At 38.8% G+C, this 15,857-nt stretch overlaps 1 protein-coding gene across 1 annotated transcript; it reads left to right on the top strand.

Annotated features, from left to right (window-relative positions):
• Nucleotides 1-426: 426 nt before the first annotated feature.
• On the top strand, nt 427-12,622 carry GKN1 (gastrokine 1; the record flags this gene model as incomplete). Its single annotated transcript, XM_081254579.1, has 6 exons — nt 427-558; nt 9,411-9,464; nt 9,553-9,687; nt 10,653-10,763; nt 11,692-11,839; nt 12,528-12,622. The coding sequence occupies 6 exons, from the start codon at nt 427-429 to the stop codon at nt 12,620-12,622; spliced, it is 675 nt and encodes a 224-aa protein (XP_081110705.1).
• Between the last annotated feature and the right edge of the window lie 3,235 nt (nt 12,623-15,857).

The following is a 15,857-nucleotide window of genomic DNA, read 5'->3' as shown; positions in this document are numbered from 1 at the left end:
CCGCAAAAAAAAAAAAAAAAAAAAAAAACACTATCAGTGAGTGGCCACTGAAAACAAGCTCGGAGCTCCCACTGATTCTGCATTATGGTGAGTTGTCTAATTACTTCATTATATATTACAATGTAATAATAATAGAAATAAAGTGCATAATAAATGTAATGTGCTTGAATCAACCCAAAACCATCCTCCCCCACCCCACCCCCCAGTCTGTGGAAAAATTGTCTTCCGCTAAACCAGTCCCTGGTGCCAAAATGGTTGAGGACCGCTAATCTAATATATACAGTGGTAAAGTAAAGTCTGAAGCTTGGTAAGGTTTGATCTGCTTTTCCATCATGTAGGGGCAGCTCAAGCATTCAGAATAGAAGAGGTCTTCCAGCAAGAGAAGAGGATCAAGCATAGACTCCAACGGCAGCCCTAAAGGGACGGATGGAAGAAGAGAGACAAGCAATTGTTCAGGTGGTAGCAGGAGCAGTTGAAGTAGAAATGGTTGAAAGCGGTGTCACAGAAATTAAGCCAGGAGAGAATGTCAAGAAAAGAAGAGACTATCATCGTCAGAAAGTAAAGAGAAGTCAAATCATGAGTACTGAAAAGATACCAGCATATCAGAGATTTCAGGGTTAGGCTCCTTGCCTGGTTCACTTTGAATCCCAGCACTACCAGTTACCCTTCAGACTTGAAGCCAAATTTCAATGGGTTGAGCTAGGACTGGGAGGTGAGGATGTGGACTTGGAAAAATGACATGATCCTTTTAAGAGATGTAAAGGGAAGGGAAGTTCTAAAGTCTCTGTTTATGAGGAAGGTAGAGTTAAGGGAAGGTTTTCATGTTTATTTTTGGCTTGTTTTTTTAGTACTGGGGAGATTTGCCCATACAAACCAAAAAAGAAGCAGCAAACCAACAGGAAGATATTAAAGGTTGAGAAAAAGGACAGCTATCTGATGGAGGAAGGTGGGCATTGGAGGTGGAGATATTGTTCTTGGGAACTGTTAAGGGCACATTTCTCCAAAATGAGAAAGAATGAAGAATGGGTGAACATAGTGATCAGTAGATGAAGGAATGCCAGTTCAAGAAGCCCAATACCAGGGTTTCCCTGGTGGCGCAGTGGTTAAGAATCAGTCTGCCAATGCAGGGGACATGGGTTTGAACCCTGGTCTGGGAAGATCCCACTCAGCACAACCAAGAATAAGTAAATAAATAAATTTATAAAAATAAAAAAATGAAGCCTGATACCATTTATGTTCCTGGTACAGTAGGCAGGGTAGGAGTGATGTCGAGGACTTGAATAGGTTGGCAAAATATTTTGAACATTTGCTGAAAGGGAGAAGGAAAAAGCTTGCTAGAGATAAGGAAAGCTGAATTCCACTGAGACTATTACAGGCCCCAGGAGAATTATTTTTTAGTTTAAATTCTTTTCTTTTTTTTTACCTCCCATCCAAGAAGAGAGAGGAAATTGTTTGGCTTTTTCTAGATTTGAGGAAAGTGGCCAAAATTAGGAGAATCCTTTTTGTACATGAATTTAGGTTGAAATCATCCTTGATTGATTGAGCCCTAATCACATGGCAAGAACTATTCTAGACACATGGAATATGAGTTCTGTCTCAGCAGGCTAATAGCCTAATACACATCCAAGACCCAAGACGTCCATCCCACATCATCTACACACACATTCAATCTATTTTAGAGTGAGACATGAAATTCTACACAGTAAATAGTATCTACATTTCTAAAATATGCATACCTGCTTAAATAACTCCCTGAATACATGCCTTCATGAAGAGATCAAATCAAATTTAAAGGTGTGTCCAAAACAAATGCGTGATTGCTTTTTTAGAGAAACACTCATGGTCACCAACTAAAATATTATTTTACTGGGAGGAGCTCAAGGATATTGGAACATATCAGTTTGGGAAAGAGTTAAGAGTGTTCACACATGCAGGGAAGTAGGAGATTGGCATACCTGAGCTCAGAGGCCAGGGAGGAAGAGAAGTGCCATGTGGCTATTGGTGGAGATTAAATCCCTAGAATAGCTTGAGCTTAGTGTGTAGCAAATTGTCGGTTCTTGAGAAGTGGAATAATTCTGACTCAACTTTTCTTTATCTAATTGTGATTAAATGGGATATTTCATAACCATAAAGGTGAATCTGAGAGTCCTAAGAACATTATAAGGTGGTCCTCACAGCCACTGAATGCGCCCCTACAGTTCACACCACCTGGCTCTGCAGCTCCCCTAGGCTGACGCTTCATCCCTAGGTGTCTATACAGCGTGTGCCACAGGTCCCAACCAAAGGTCCACTTTCTGCATGAAACCTCCATAACTACTCCAGTTTAAAGAGCTCACACTCCTCTGAATGTTTTGTCTCTACTGCTCATTTGGAGAAGCTTCAAGTCATGAAAGAAAGAGTGCAGGCTCCTGGATTACATGAAAACATTATTCCATTTTTAACTGCCATGTGACCTTGGACAAGTTGGAAAGCCTCCCAGAACCTTCCTCTTACCTTACTTTGATATATCCATGTTATGTGCATGCCTTGTCTCCTATCAGAGATAGCTACTTAATCTGTGACGCCCAGGGCAAAATGAAAATATGGGACCCCTTGTTCAAAAAACAGAAAAAAAGCTTTTTCCTTTCTTCCATAGTTTCTCTCTTTCTCTCAACCTACGATGGTGTTTTTGACTTGCTATTTAATATCACACTCCCTTGCTCATGGGGATGCTTGCAAGGTAATTCCAGATCCTCAAAGGCACACAGAGCCCCCCACTGTGACTCAGCATGCAGGTGTACGTGTCTGACCTTGATCTTTCCTGCATCTGCACCCAGACCCCACAGTGGAGGTAGAGGAGTTGGTTGTGGAGAGCACACCCAAGGAGGTGGGACCACACATGAGCCACAACTCCAAGCCCCCAGGGCATGCTGCATTGTCCCATTGGACTTTACTTACAAAACACAAATTCAGAAATATAACTAATAAGACTTTCAAGTTGGCAACTTTAAAGTCTTAAGTATGGGGCTGTCTTCTGAGTATGAGTCCTGGGTAACTACATTGATCACATGTCCAAAAAGCCAGCCCTGACCTCAGACAGATTTCAGGATCTTGGAGCATTAGTCCTTGTTGTTTTATATCTTTGAATCTTCTGTAGCACTTGTGCTTACTACATTAGCTGGAACATAGTTAATTTCTGTTAATTGATTACTTTTCAATATGAGAAAATGAGTAAAGAATTGTAGGCCAGAACAGCAAATGAAAAAATTTCCCTGGCCTGGATGAGGGGAGTTGGTTCCTTATTTAAATGCAGTGGGACCTCTGAAGAAAAATTACACTCTAGAATAAGTCCGAATGGATATGTTTTATTAAGCATTTCCAGGAATTGGAGACTGCAGAAGTGGGTAGGAAGAGTATATAATTGAATAAACATGGAGTTCAAAATTCCCTGAAGTACCTCTGAGGATCCAACATTTTCCTCTGAGGATGTATTCTTTCAGACGTGAACAGATTACACACTTGTGTATATTTTCTATCTGGGTTGCAGAAAAGCAAACCAGTTCAGATCAGTCACTCTGCAGAAAACTCAATGATTCACAAAACCATGCTTCATTGTTGAGTCTTAGGGCAAGTCCTTTACTTTGGCCCCTTCTGCCAGGGAAGCCATGGGGATAGTTCAATGTGGGGACCACGGGGTCCTCACAAGATCTGGGCTCCAGGTGTGGCCTTCACAGCTGTAGCACTTTGGCCCTCACCGCTTAGAATCTGATTTTCATCTTCCAGTGTTCAGTTCAGTCCTTTCCAAGCCTCATTGCTATGGCTGAAGGACCACAGCATCAGCATGAGCTTTCACACCACTTTCTCTAAATTGCTTCAAAATGAACAATGAACAAGGAATGTGTTATTAGTTCTGAATTAGCTCTAAGATAATTATAAAGTAACATGTTACTCTCATTTTGTGATTTCTATTCCTTACGTGGGCATATTTTCTCCAATTCCTTTTCAGAATGAAAGTACTTAACCAGGTTCGATTATTCTTCATAGTGATGAAAAATGAACTTCTTAGTCAATATTCTCTTTATCTCTACTTTCATGTATTTTATAGAAATGATGTCATCACTCAGCAGACATTCTTTTAGCAAGATGCTTCCAAACTCTGTTTACAACACTTTAACACTCAAGGTTAACAACCGATCAGAGGTATAATATGTCTCTGGTTGCCTCTGAGGGGACCCAGAAGGTTTGGCAGATGCAATTGGACAGACATACAAGCAGCAACAGAAAGGCAGGGTTATATATATTTTGGAAGGCAATGGTCCTGAAGGAAATAACAAAAAGAGAAGGCTTTGTGATGTCATAAGAAAGAGCTTCTTCCACGTTGCTGTAATTTGAAAAGAATTTCTCTCTTATACAAAAAAAAAACAACAACTATGTAATAAGCATGGATTTTCTGAAATTAGAAGCTTTCTAGCAATAATTATTAAACTCTTATTCTACATGTTCTTATTGCTATTTTATCAGATGTGTCATTCCTGGCCACAAATACATATGGAAGATATGATAGGAGTACCCCTCTGCCACAAGCTCTGAAAGCTGTAGCCACAGGGACAGTAACTAGAGTCTTAGCTGCAGACTAGTAAACTTAGACCATGGGACAGGGCAGAAGTTCTCCTCCCCAACTCCCCACCACCAGGTGACAAAGTGTGTTCAGATCTCACAATGAACCACCTGATTTGGGACCATCACAAACTGGTGCTCAGCAAGACAACAGAGGCAGAGAGACTGAGACAGAATCTCTGCATGAAGGGGCTTCCATACTCCAGCAAAGAAATTATAGAGTGAAATGAAACAATTGACAAAGGATTCATCTCCAAGATTTACAAGCAGCTCATGCAGCTCAATATCAAAAAAACAAAAAACCCAATCCAAAAAGGGGCAGAAGACCTAAATAGACATTTCTCCAAAGAAGACAAACAGATGGCCAAGAGGCACATGAAAGAATGCTCAACATCACTAATCATTAGAGAAATGCAAATCAGAACTACAATGAGGTATCACCTCACACTGGTCAGAATGGTCATCATCAAAATATCTACAAACAATAAATGCTGGAGAGGGTGTGGAGAAAAAGGAACCCTCTTGCACTGCTGGTGGGAATGTAAATTGATACAGCCACTATGGAGAACAGTATGGAGGTTCCTTAAAAAACTAAAAATAGAACTACCATATGACCCAGCAATCCCACTATGGGGCATATACCCTGAGAAAACCATAATTCAAAAAGAGTCATGTACCACAATATTCATTGCAGCACTATTTACAATAGCCAGGACATGGAAGCAACCTAAGTGTCCACCGACAGATGAATGGATAAAGATGTGGCACATACATACAATGGAATATTACTCAGCCATAAAAGGAAACGAAATTGAGTTATTTGTAGTGAGGTGGATGGACCTAGAGTCTGTCATACAGAGTGAAGTAAGTCAGAAAGAGAAAAACAGATACTGTATGCTAACACATATATATGGAATCTAAAAAACAAAGAAAAAAATGGTTCTGAAGGACCTAGGGGCAGGACAGGAATAAAGATGCAGATGTAGAGAGTGGACTTGAGGACACGGGGAGGGGGAAGGGTAAGCTGGGACGAAGTGAGAGAGTGGCATGGACTTACATATACTACCAAATGTAAAATAGATAGCTAGTGGGAAGCAGCCGCATAGCACAGGGAGATCGGCTCTGTGCTTTGTGACCACCTAGAGGGGTGGGATAGGGAGGGTGGGAGGGAGGCTCAAGAGGGAGGGGATATGGGGATATATGTATATGTATAGCTGATTCAGTTTGCTATACAGAAGAAACTAACACAACATTGTAAAGCAATTATACTCCAATAAATATGTTAAAAAAAAAAAAAAAGAAAGAAAGGAAACCTCTTCACAGATAGCTGCCCTCCATCCCAGGCTTAGTGATCTTTTGCAGCTAAAGAGCAAGTTTGGAAGAGATTAGTGGGCGCTTTAAAAACATAAACAAAATCCTAACCACAGCTACACTAATCCACTCATGCCAACATTCTGAAAGAGATGTGGGTAGTTAATCAAGCTTTACAACCATGTAACCCTATCCTGTGATTCCAAGCCATGCATATATGGATAATCATGGGCTCAGGAAGGTTTCCAAAGGGGAAATTTATAGATCAGTGATTCATGAGATACAGTTTTTCTCCTCAGCAATTTGATTTACTAGCTTCCATTTGTAAGAGAGAGCAGGAAAAAAAATTGAAACTTTAATTCACCTCCAAGATTGTTTTGAGCATTTACTTGTTTGCCCAAGTGACAAGATCTACTCTGTGCTTCTGATGAAAACATTTTTTTTAATTATTTTAACATCATTTCTGAAAACTAAATTATCTAGAAATAAATAAGAGGACAGGAATTCCTTTTATAGCTCAAGGAAAAAAAAGAAAAAAGTTTCCCCCTTGGATATTGAGAAGACATGATGGAGGCAGTGGTATGTGAGTTGGGCCTTGAAAAATAAATAGCAATTACCAATTAGAGAAGGGCAAGGGGTTGGCACTCCAGGGTGAAGGAACTACATGTGCGAAGGCATAGAGGCATGAACCATCCTGAATATTCCCACCAAAGTGGAACCGTGGTGTAGCTGGAATATAGGTTTATACAGTGACAGATACAACTGCGGAGACTTTGGAAACATTATAAAGGACCCTCTGTGCCATTCCAGTGAGCTTGAAGTTTATCTTGTAGGCTGCCAGTGAAAGTTGCTAAGCATGGTAGAGTCAGTTTATTTATATATGTATTCTTAAAAAGACAACCTTAGGTAAAATGTGGGGGAAATGCACTGGAATATGAGAGACTGATGACCAGAATGATCAATTACACAACTGCTGTAAAAGTCCAGGTGAATGAAGCTGTGGGCAAAGCCAGAGTTGAGCGTCAATTCTGACTGAGATGAAATGACAAGGTTTAGTAACTAACTGGATGGTTAGAAAAAAGACCAAAGAGAGCCCCAGATTTTCTAACTAGATGTATGGTCCTATCATCCAAAGAGCTCAGGATTGCAGAGAAGGTTATAGGTTTTGTGGGAGTAGCTAATAGAACATGTTTAGCCTAAGCAAAAGCAACACAGTGGCTTGGTTAAAGGTACGAAGAGGAAACCATTCCACATTCTCACAGGAGCTGCTATCTACAAGGCCCACAGTTTCTTGCCTTGTTTGATTTTAGAGATGGTTCTTTTTCTGAATCTGAGTAATATCAATATATAAAATACCCACACCCACAGCTTCAGTTGGAACAGAAGTTATCATAAATAATACTGAGTTTGTTTTGATATCTTCAACTTTGACAAACGGTGAGTCAGATCAACTCCATGTCAAAATGCCTTGCTAACCAGATGGATATTCCAAAAGGCTTCCTGGTACACCAGAACATAGCACAGATATGGAAAATGGAGAAAGATAAGTCTTGGACCCCACCTGTTCACACCTAGCTTGAGTAAAGCTGGTCAAGTACAAATATGAGAAGACTTTTTTCCTGATTCCATGCCTGCCTTCTCCCTGGCTTCATTGCTTTGGTGAAGTCAAAATGAAGTTCACAGTGAGTAGATATTTCCTTTTGAATTTATTCCCTTATAACTGGAGACTGTTAATATTCTGAGCTAAGGGGGTCTGCTTCTTATGACAATATCACTGTAATGCAAAATTTTGTAAAAATAATAATAATAATCTATTTTCTTTTCATGGAATCATGGCATCTATAAGCGTCTCTATAGAGAAGGATAGTTATACTGGGATTGGTCAGCTGCCTGAGCATCTTATACTATGCTATCTTTAAAAAATTACTTTCCAGATCGCCTGATTCAGGTTTGGGCACAGAGCAAGCAGTCTCTAGCCCTAGAAAATGTCTGACTTTTCATACCTTCTTAAATTCCCTTTTTGACCAAAACTTCTGAGTATGTTCAGGCAAGATAAAAAGCTTATTAACAAAACAAAGTGGTGAGAGACTTACTGTCACATTCTCCCCTGTGAAATGGATCTCTAAGTAAGAAAGTTCTACCTTGGACCCTGTCTGTAGCCATTTATTCATGAAAACACTTGAAACATGAAGCTAGTGCAACATCTCACTTGTGGTTCCATGTAAAAGGCTGAAGAGTGTAGCAAATGGACCACAAAATTCTGCCAAAGTAACTGGTGGTGCTGTGTGTCTCATAACAGGATGCAAAAGGGCTAGAGTCCGGTAAATATTTTAATGTTTTGACATACTAAACATTAAAATATATTACAGCAGACTCTGCTTCATAATGGAGTTGCAAGTGTGAAATAATTTTCTAGAAATAAGTTTTATTTTTATGTTTTGGTTTTTTGGCCACGAGACATGTGGGATCTTAGCTCCCCAACCAGGGATCAAACCCTCACCCCCTGCATTGGAAGGCGAAGTCTTAACCACTGGACCACCAGGGAAGTCCCTAGAAACAAGTTCTACTAATAGGAAGGTTAAAAAAAAAAAAAAAAAAGAGCTCCAGACACAGGTCAGATCTGGTTTCTCTTCTGGTTCTGCCTTGAACAAAAGGTACACGTTTGGCCAAGTCACTCAACTTCTGAAGTTCAGTTTCCTCATCTGTGAAAGGATTATGTTGTACTAATAGGTCTCTAAAATTTCTTCCACCTCTGAATTTTTTTAACCTCCTTCTTAAACTATCAGGGGAAACATCAAACCAATTTTTTAAATTACCTTGAATTACTAGTGCAGTTCTCAAACCATTTTGTTCCAGGCAAAGGAAATGAAGATAAGCACCTAGAATCATGCACCCTGCATAAAGCTCTGTGTTCTGAGAACAAGCGCTGTGTACTCAATGACACATGACTACATCAGGTGTCCTGGGGCAGTGATTGACTTCCCTTCTGCTAAGCACATTTGACAGCCAGACACCCCATCCTTGGCTTCTCATCATTCATATCCAATCTGCTTACTAATCCATTACTTTAAAACAATTTTTAAATAAAAAGACTACTGCTATTAGGGGTCTAGGAAGAGAAGAAACATTCAGGTCAATAAATAGGAAAATTAAATTAAATCATTTTCAGATGTGGTTCTCAGAACTTAAAACCATTTTCATACCATATATGCTATTCATTTTCAACTTTATTTTTCAGTATACTGACACTTCATCAGTATTTCATAAGACCTACATTAAAAATTCTAAAACAATCAACATAATTACTTATAATTAACCTACAATTCAACATTATCATTAAAACTGCCAATGGTTAAAAAAATAGAAGACCAAAGAAGAAGAAAAGACAGACCACTCAATAGAGTGGTAAAGTTAGTAAGTATTTTTATAAGCTTAGATAAAGAAAGAAGACGAGGCCATCGTTTTGCCATTTAACAGTAGACCAATGTTATTTGTGATTTCAGATTGTCTTTGCTGGACTTGTTGGCATCTTTCTGACTCCTGCCCTTGCTAACTATGTAAGTCTCATTTTTTAAAGTGTGTTACCAAAATGCATTTGCAAAGAAATGTGGTATTAAATCAAAGTCCATTTCTTGTAAATTTCAGAATATCAATGTCAACGACAACAACAGTGGTGGAAGTGGGCAGCAGTCAGTGAGTGTCAACAAAGAACATAACGTGGTCAATGTTGACAATAACAATGGATGGGACTCGTGGAATTCCCTGTGGGATTATGAATCTGTAGGTAGCCCACATGCAATTTCTGTTCTTTGCAAAATGGCATTTCTTTTTAATGACAACAAAAATTGCCTGCTAACCATAAAAAATTTTAAATGATGTAAATTCTAACTGCACATAAGTACAGAGTTATAAGTAAAAATGCCTATTTGGCTCACCCAGTTTCACTCCCTAGATATAATTGCTGTTAATAAGTTTCTCACAGTAAGTTAAAATTCATGCCATTGTGAATAGTAATTAGGATCCACTATGCTGTGAGGCTATAAGACAAATATGACATCTTTTGCCTTACCTGCAGAAACCCTCAATAAAGACAAAAGACCTTCATAATATTACTATTGCCAAAGCACAATCTATCTCACCCTATTGTCAATTTCCTTCTAAAAAGACAGAAATTGACATTTCATCTGTAACTCAAAAAGACCAAAGGAAATGTAAATGACAGTATTAATGAGGAAGAGAGTAAAAACAAAACAAAACAAAAAACAAAACAAAAAAACAGTTGTTTCTTGTTAGAACACCCAGCTCAGCAATTACCAGCTCTATATTTAACAAACTTTGTACTTTAGAAAAGCCAACTCCTTATAGTTTCAGTTTTATCATCTGGTCAAATAGAAAACGACTTCCTGTCTTACCTGCCTCCTTGAAATGTTGTGAAGATCAAAGGAGATTAAAATATGATAGTATTTAAAATTTTATTTCAGCAGAACAGACATATGTTGAAAGACTCTTCCCAGGCTAGAACCTGAAGCAAGTTCAACACTCAGTCTCTCCCTCAAAGAGTTTGTGGTCTATCCTTACAAATGTTAGCAATAAATATGATTGCAAAACAAGGTCAGATCCAGCACTTTTATCCCAGTTCATCGTGATCTCAGAGTTCCATTTCCCTCTGCTGGTGAAACTAATTTCTGATGAGAAAAGCACCTTGGAGAACATAACTCCTTACCATCTACCATCTTCTTTAATAGGGCTTTGCTGTAACCAGGATCTTTAACAAGAAGTCATGCATTGTGCACAAAATGAACAAGGCAGTCATGCCCTCTTTTCAAGCCCTTGAAACACTGGTCAAGGAAAAGAAGGTAAAAATAAAAGTCTTTTTATTTTTACTCAGGGAAGTCTTATGATTCCCAATAAATAATGAGAAGGTCACAGTTGTTCCCTCTTGACCACAGTATGTTGCTCTGTGGAGCAAAAAAGGGAAAGGGGAATTGGTAATTGCCTGAGGAGAGAGAGCTGCCACCACACTCAAATGCTGCGGCTCATACCTGCCTCCACAGAAGCTGACCAAAACACCTCACCTTTACTGTTAGGGGAGCAAAGCTCTGCTCACACCAGTGGGAGCCCTCAGTACTTCAAGGACTTTTTTCTGCAGGAGTAGGTTAGGGTTATTTGATGTAGCAAATAAAAATAGAGGATACCCAGTTAAGTTTGAATTTCAAATAAACAATGGATAATTAATTTTTAGCATAAGCATGTCCTATGCAATATTTGGGACATACTTATACTTACAAATGATCTGTTATTTATCTGAAATTAAAATTTAACTGGGTGTCCTGCATTTTATCTGGCAACCCTAGTTGGGGTAGGAGGGGAGAGGGCATCTATCATTCTTTAAAATGTCAGCTTGAGTTTATATCCCTATAACTGATAAGTGGGTAACTTTCACTGACAGTGTAGAGAAAATAAACTGCATTCTCAGAAACTGATTATCATATAAATCAATCCAAGAAATATAGGATGACCAAATAAGGTTCAACCTTCAGAATAAATTTACCCTCAGACTTCTGTTTATATGAAAAGCTGGGGTTTCAAACCAGCTAAATCCCTTGGGACACTACAAAATTCTGAGATATACAGGGCTGGAATTGGTCCTTCTTCATTCTGATTACGGAAAAGTTATAGCCAAGCAATACCCCCTTGTTGACCTTGAACCCAACCCCCAACCCAACAAACCACTGGGCTTAGCACTCCTCTCTCCTCCTTTCCACCTGTCTTGTGCACACTCAGCTTCAGGGTAAAGGACTAGGGGAACCACCTCCCAAGAGCCTGATATACACAGTCAAACCTGACAAAGTCAACAACCTGGACCAGTTTGGAAAACCCATCGTTGCCATGTGTAAGGGGATTCCAACATACATGGCTGAAGAGATTCAAGGTGAGTAGCCTCTCTACTGTGCACTCCAAGATAATGCTGGTGGGATTGTCAGACTGTTTTCCGGGCATGTCCACAGAGGACACCAATTACTCGAGAGATGGTAATCAAGGTTAACACTTCTGTAGCGCTTGCTTTGTGCCACGCGCTATTCTACGTGCTTTAAGTGTGTTAACTCATTTGCTCCTGACCGCAATTTTATGTGATAGGCTTTATTGTTATTCACACTTTCTGATGAGGAAACAGGCACAGAGAGAGGTCACAAAACCCTTGCCTGGGTCAATCCTAAGCATTTTGGCTCTGGATTCTGTGCTTTTAACCACCCTGAAATATTTCCTTTCAAGGGTGAATCTAGAGTAAACTCAAGACATATTCAAAGAAATGCGTGAATCACTAAATGAAAGGAGAATGCCAATAGACTCTATTGGCTTTTTATAGCTCAAACAATCACTAATTCTGGGCATTCAAAGAATAATTTACATAAAAACAAAGAGTTCACACGGGAACCTAACATAACAGCAACTTTCCAGATCTCTGAATTGATTGATTTAATCTTGATAGCTAGCTAGCTAAATCTTGAAATTACTGCAGAGCTAGTTTGAAAACTGTGTGACATTCCTTGCCTCTATCCCCTAAAAAACCAGGTCCTTGAAAAGGCATTGATATTGGTTTCTTCTTTTCTTTTTATCAGATGCAAGCCAGAATTTACACATAGGAAAATGCTTCAGTATTGATACACTCCAGATTCTGAACATTTCCTTCTGTGGAGGAACAGTGGAGAACTAAAAAAAAAAAAAAAAAAAAAAAAAAGTTGCTGTGGGTTTAGCCATCAGAATATTCTATGCAGAAAAATATGGGTCCTAAGGGTTTTTAATCATGTCATTCTGAAATGGTTTCTCCTAGTCCTGTCTGGTTTCTTTAAGTGTCAATAAACCTATTTAGCACAGAGTTCAATTTACCCTAAAATTCTTTATGATTTCTATTTGGAAAAAAATGCAATGTGGTGGCAGCAAGTTGTCAAAGTGCATTAGACCCAGCCATTAGCCTATACTCAGGATGTGTCCCTTATAAAGAACCCCTTTAGCTGCTTCAGATACTACTAACCACAGCTCTGGGAATAGTTCCAAGATCATCCAACTACCATGAAGACAGCTCTATAATTGATGTGCACAGTAACGTTTTAAATCAGCGAGGGCAGAAATCCACTCAAAGTAGCTTGAGCCAGAAAAGGGGAGGAGGTGTATTACAAGGATATTGGAATATCTAAAATACTCTTAGGGCAAGAAAAGCAGCTGGTATCAAAAAGACTGAAAACAGGAACTATATTGGCACCAAGACTCAAGTCTCCTTCTCTCTCCCTGAAGCCACATATTAGCTCTTCTCAGCTCCTCTTAAATTCAGCTTCCCTCTTCTTTCCATCTTGATGACGTTTACTGTATTCATGGCAGAAGATGGCCAAACCAAAATGTGAGCCTCATCTCCCATGTTTATGTGTCTTTCCAGCTCACGAGGTCAAGTCTAATACTTTTGAATCCAAATTCCAAGTTTTCTTCACCCTGTATGGTTCAAGAGCCCACAACCTCTACTCTTTGATGGCCAGGGGAGTGAGGTCATATGGTACACGTACAGCATTGGGGTTTCCACTGAAGGAGAATGATCTCAGAGAAAACAGATGTGCCTAATGTTGTGTATTCCAGTATGAAACTACAGTTCATTTTTAAAAATTACTCCCATATATATATTTTTAAAATCCTGGATAGCATAAAAGAATAGATATGTAATCCATTCCCATGTCTTCATATAAGGTATCCCTAAATAACCTTAACAAACAAAACTAAAGGCATTGAGTCCCACCATTTCGAAAAATGCCAATATTTACCAGTCCTTATAGGGAAAAATTATCATTTTCTTTATCCTGAGGCAATTGCACTGCTGTTCATAAGAAGTATACTACCAGCATAGTAGAACTTCCAAAATATCCTGAAGCCATGAGATGTGGAAACCTGTCAAAAACTCATCAAAGATCAAGATCTTAGATACTACCCTCTTATGAGTGAGAAAGAAAGAAAACCATGACTCACCAACTGGACACAATGTCATTTAGCTGACTTCTGGGAAGCAGTGAATCCCATGTTTCTTAGAAGAATTGTCACATCACTATCTCAGGATAAGTAATTAAATTCACAAAAGATCCTGAATAGTCAAAGCAATCTTGAGAAAGAAAAACTGAGTTGGAGGAATCAGGCTCCCTGACTTCAGACTATACTACAAAGCTACAGTAATCAAGACAGTATGGTACTGGCACAAAAACTGAAATATAGATCAATGGAACAGGATAGAAAGCTCAGAGATAAACCCACACACATATGGTCACCTTATTTTTGATAAAGGAGGAAAGAATATACGATGGAGAAAAGACAGCCTCTTCAATAAGTGCTGCTGGGAAAACTGGACAGCTACATGTAAAAGAATGAAATTAGAACACTCTCTAACACCATACACAAAAATAAACTCAAAATGGATTAAAGACCTAAATGTAAGGCCAGATACTATAAAACTCTTAGAGGAAAACATAGGCAGAACATTCTATGACATATATCACAGCAAGATCCTTTCTGACCCACATCCTAGAGAAGTGGAAATAAAAACAAAAATAAACAAATGGGACCTAATGAAACTTAAAAGCTTTTGCACAGCAAAGGAAACCATAAACAAGATGAAAAGACAACCCTTAGAATGGGAGAAAATATTTGCAAATGAAGCAACTGACAAAGGATTAATCTCCAAAATATACAAGCAGCTCATGCAGCCCAATATCAAAAAACAAACAACCCAATCCAAAAATGGGCAGAAGACCTAAATAGACATTTCTCCAGAGAAGACATACAGATTGCCAACAAACACATGAAAGGATGCTCAACATCACTAATCATTAGAGAAATGCAAGTCAAAACTACAATGAGGTATCCCCTCACACCAGTCAGAAGGGCCATCATCAAAAAATCTACAAACAATAAATGCTGGAGAGGGTGTGGAGAAAAGGGAACACTCTTGCACTGTTGGTGGGAATGTGAATTGGTACAGCCACTATGGAGAACAGTATGGAGGTTCCTTAAAAAACTAAAAATAGAACTACCATATGACCCAGCAGTCCCACTACTGGGCATATATACCGCGAGAAAACCATAATTCAAAAAGAGTCATGTACCACAATGTTCATTGCAGCTCTATTTACAACAGCCAGGACATGGAACCAACCTAAGTGTCCATCAACAGATGAATGAATAAAGAAGATGTGGCACATATATGCAATGGAATATTACTCAGCCATAGAAAGAAATGAAATTGAGTTATTTGTAGTGAGGTGGATGGACCTAGAGTCTGTCATACAGAGTGAAGTAAGTCAGAAAGAGAAAAACAAATACTGTATGCTAACACATATATATGGAATTAAAAAAAAAAAAGGGTTCTGAAGAACCTAGGGGCAGGACAGGAATAAAGATGCAGACGAACAGAATGGACTTGAGGACGTGGGAAGGGGGAAGGGTAAGCTGGAACGAAGTGAGAGAGTGGCATGGACATATATACACTACCAAATGTAAAATAGATAGTTAGTGGGAAGCAGCCGCATAGCACAGGGAGATCAGCTCAGGGCTTTGTGACCACCTAGAGGGGTGGGATAGGGAGGGTGGGAGGAGATATGGGGATGTATGTATATGTATAGCTGATTCACTTTGTTATAAAGCAGAAACTAACACACCATTGTGAAGCAATTATATTCCAATAAAGATGTTAAAAATATATAAATAAATATTTTGAAAAATTAAAAAGTAAAAGAAATTAAATTCACTAGGAAGATATAAAAATTCTAGATTATATACAACTATCAAAATATATGAAAGTAAAATTGTAAGAATTTCAGGAGAATTTAACCATCTCACTATAGTATCGAAGATTTTAGCACGTATTTCTCAATAACTTACAGATGTAACAGTTAAGGAGAAAAAATGAATGCAATTAA

This window comes from Mesoplodon bidens (genome assembly GCF_964165515.1).
Source record: "Mesoplodon bidens genome assembly, chromosome: 14".
Lineage (NCBI taxonomy): Eukaryota > Metazoa > Chordata > Mammalia > Artiodactyla > Ziphiidae > Mesoplodon > Mesoplodon bidens.
The sequence above is the reverse complement of the archived record's forward strand: the minus strand, read 5'-3'. Positions and strand labels throughout refer to the sequence as shown.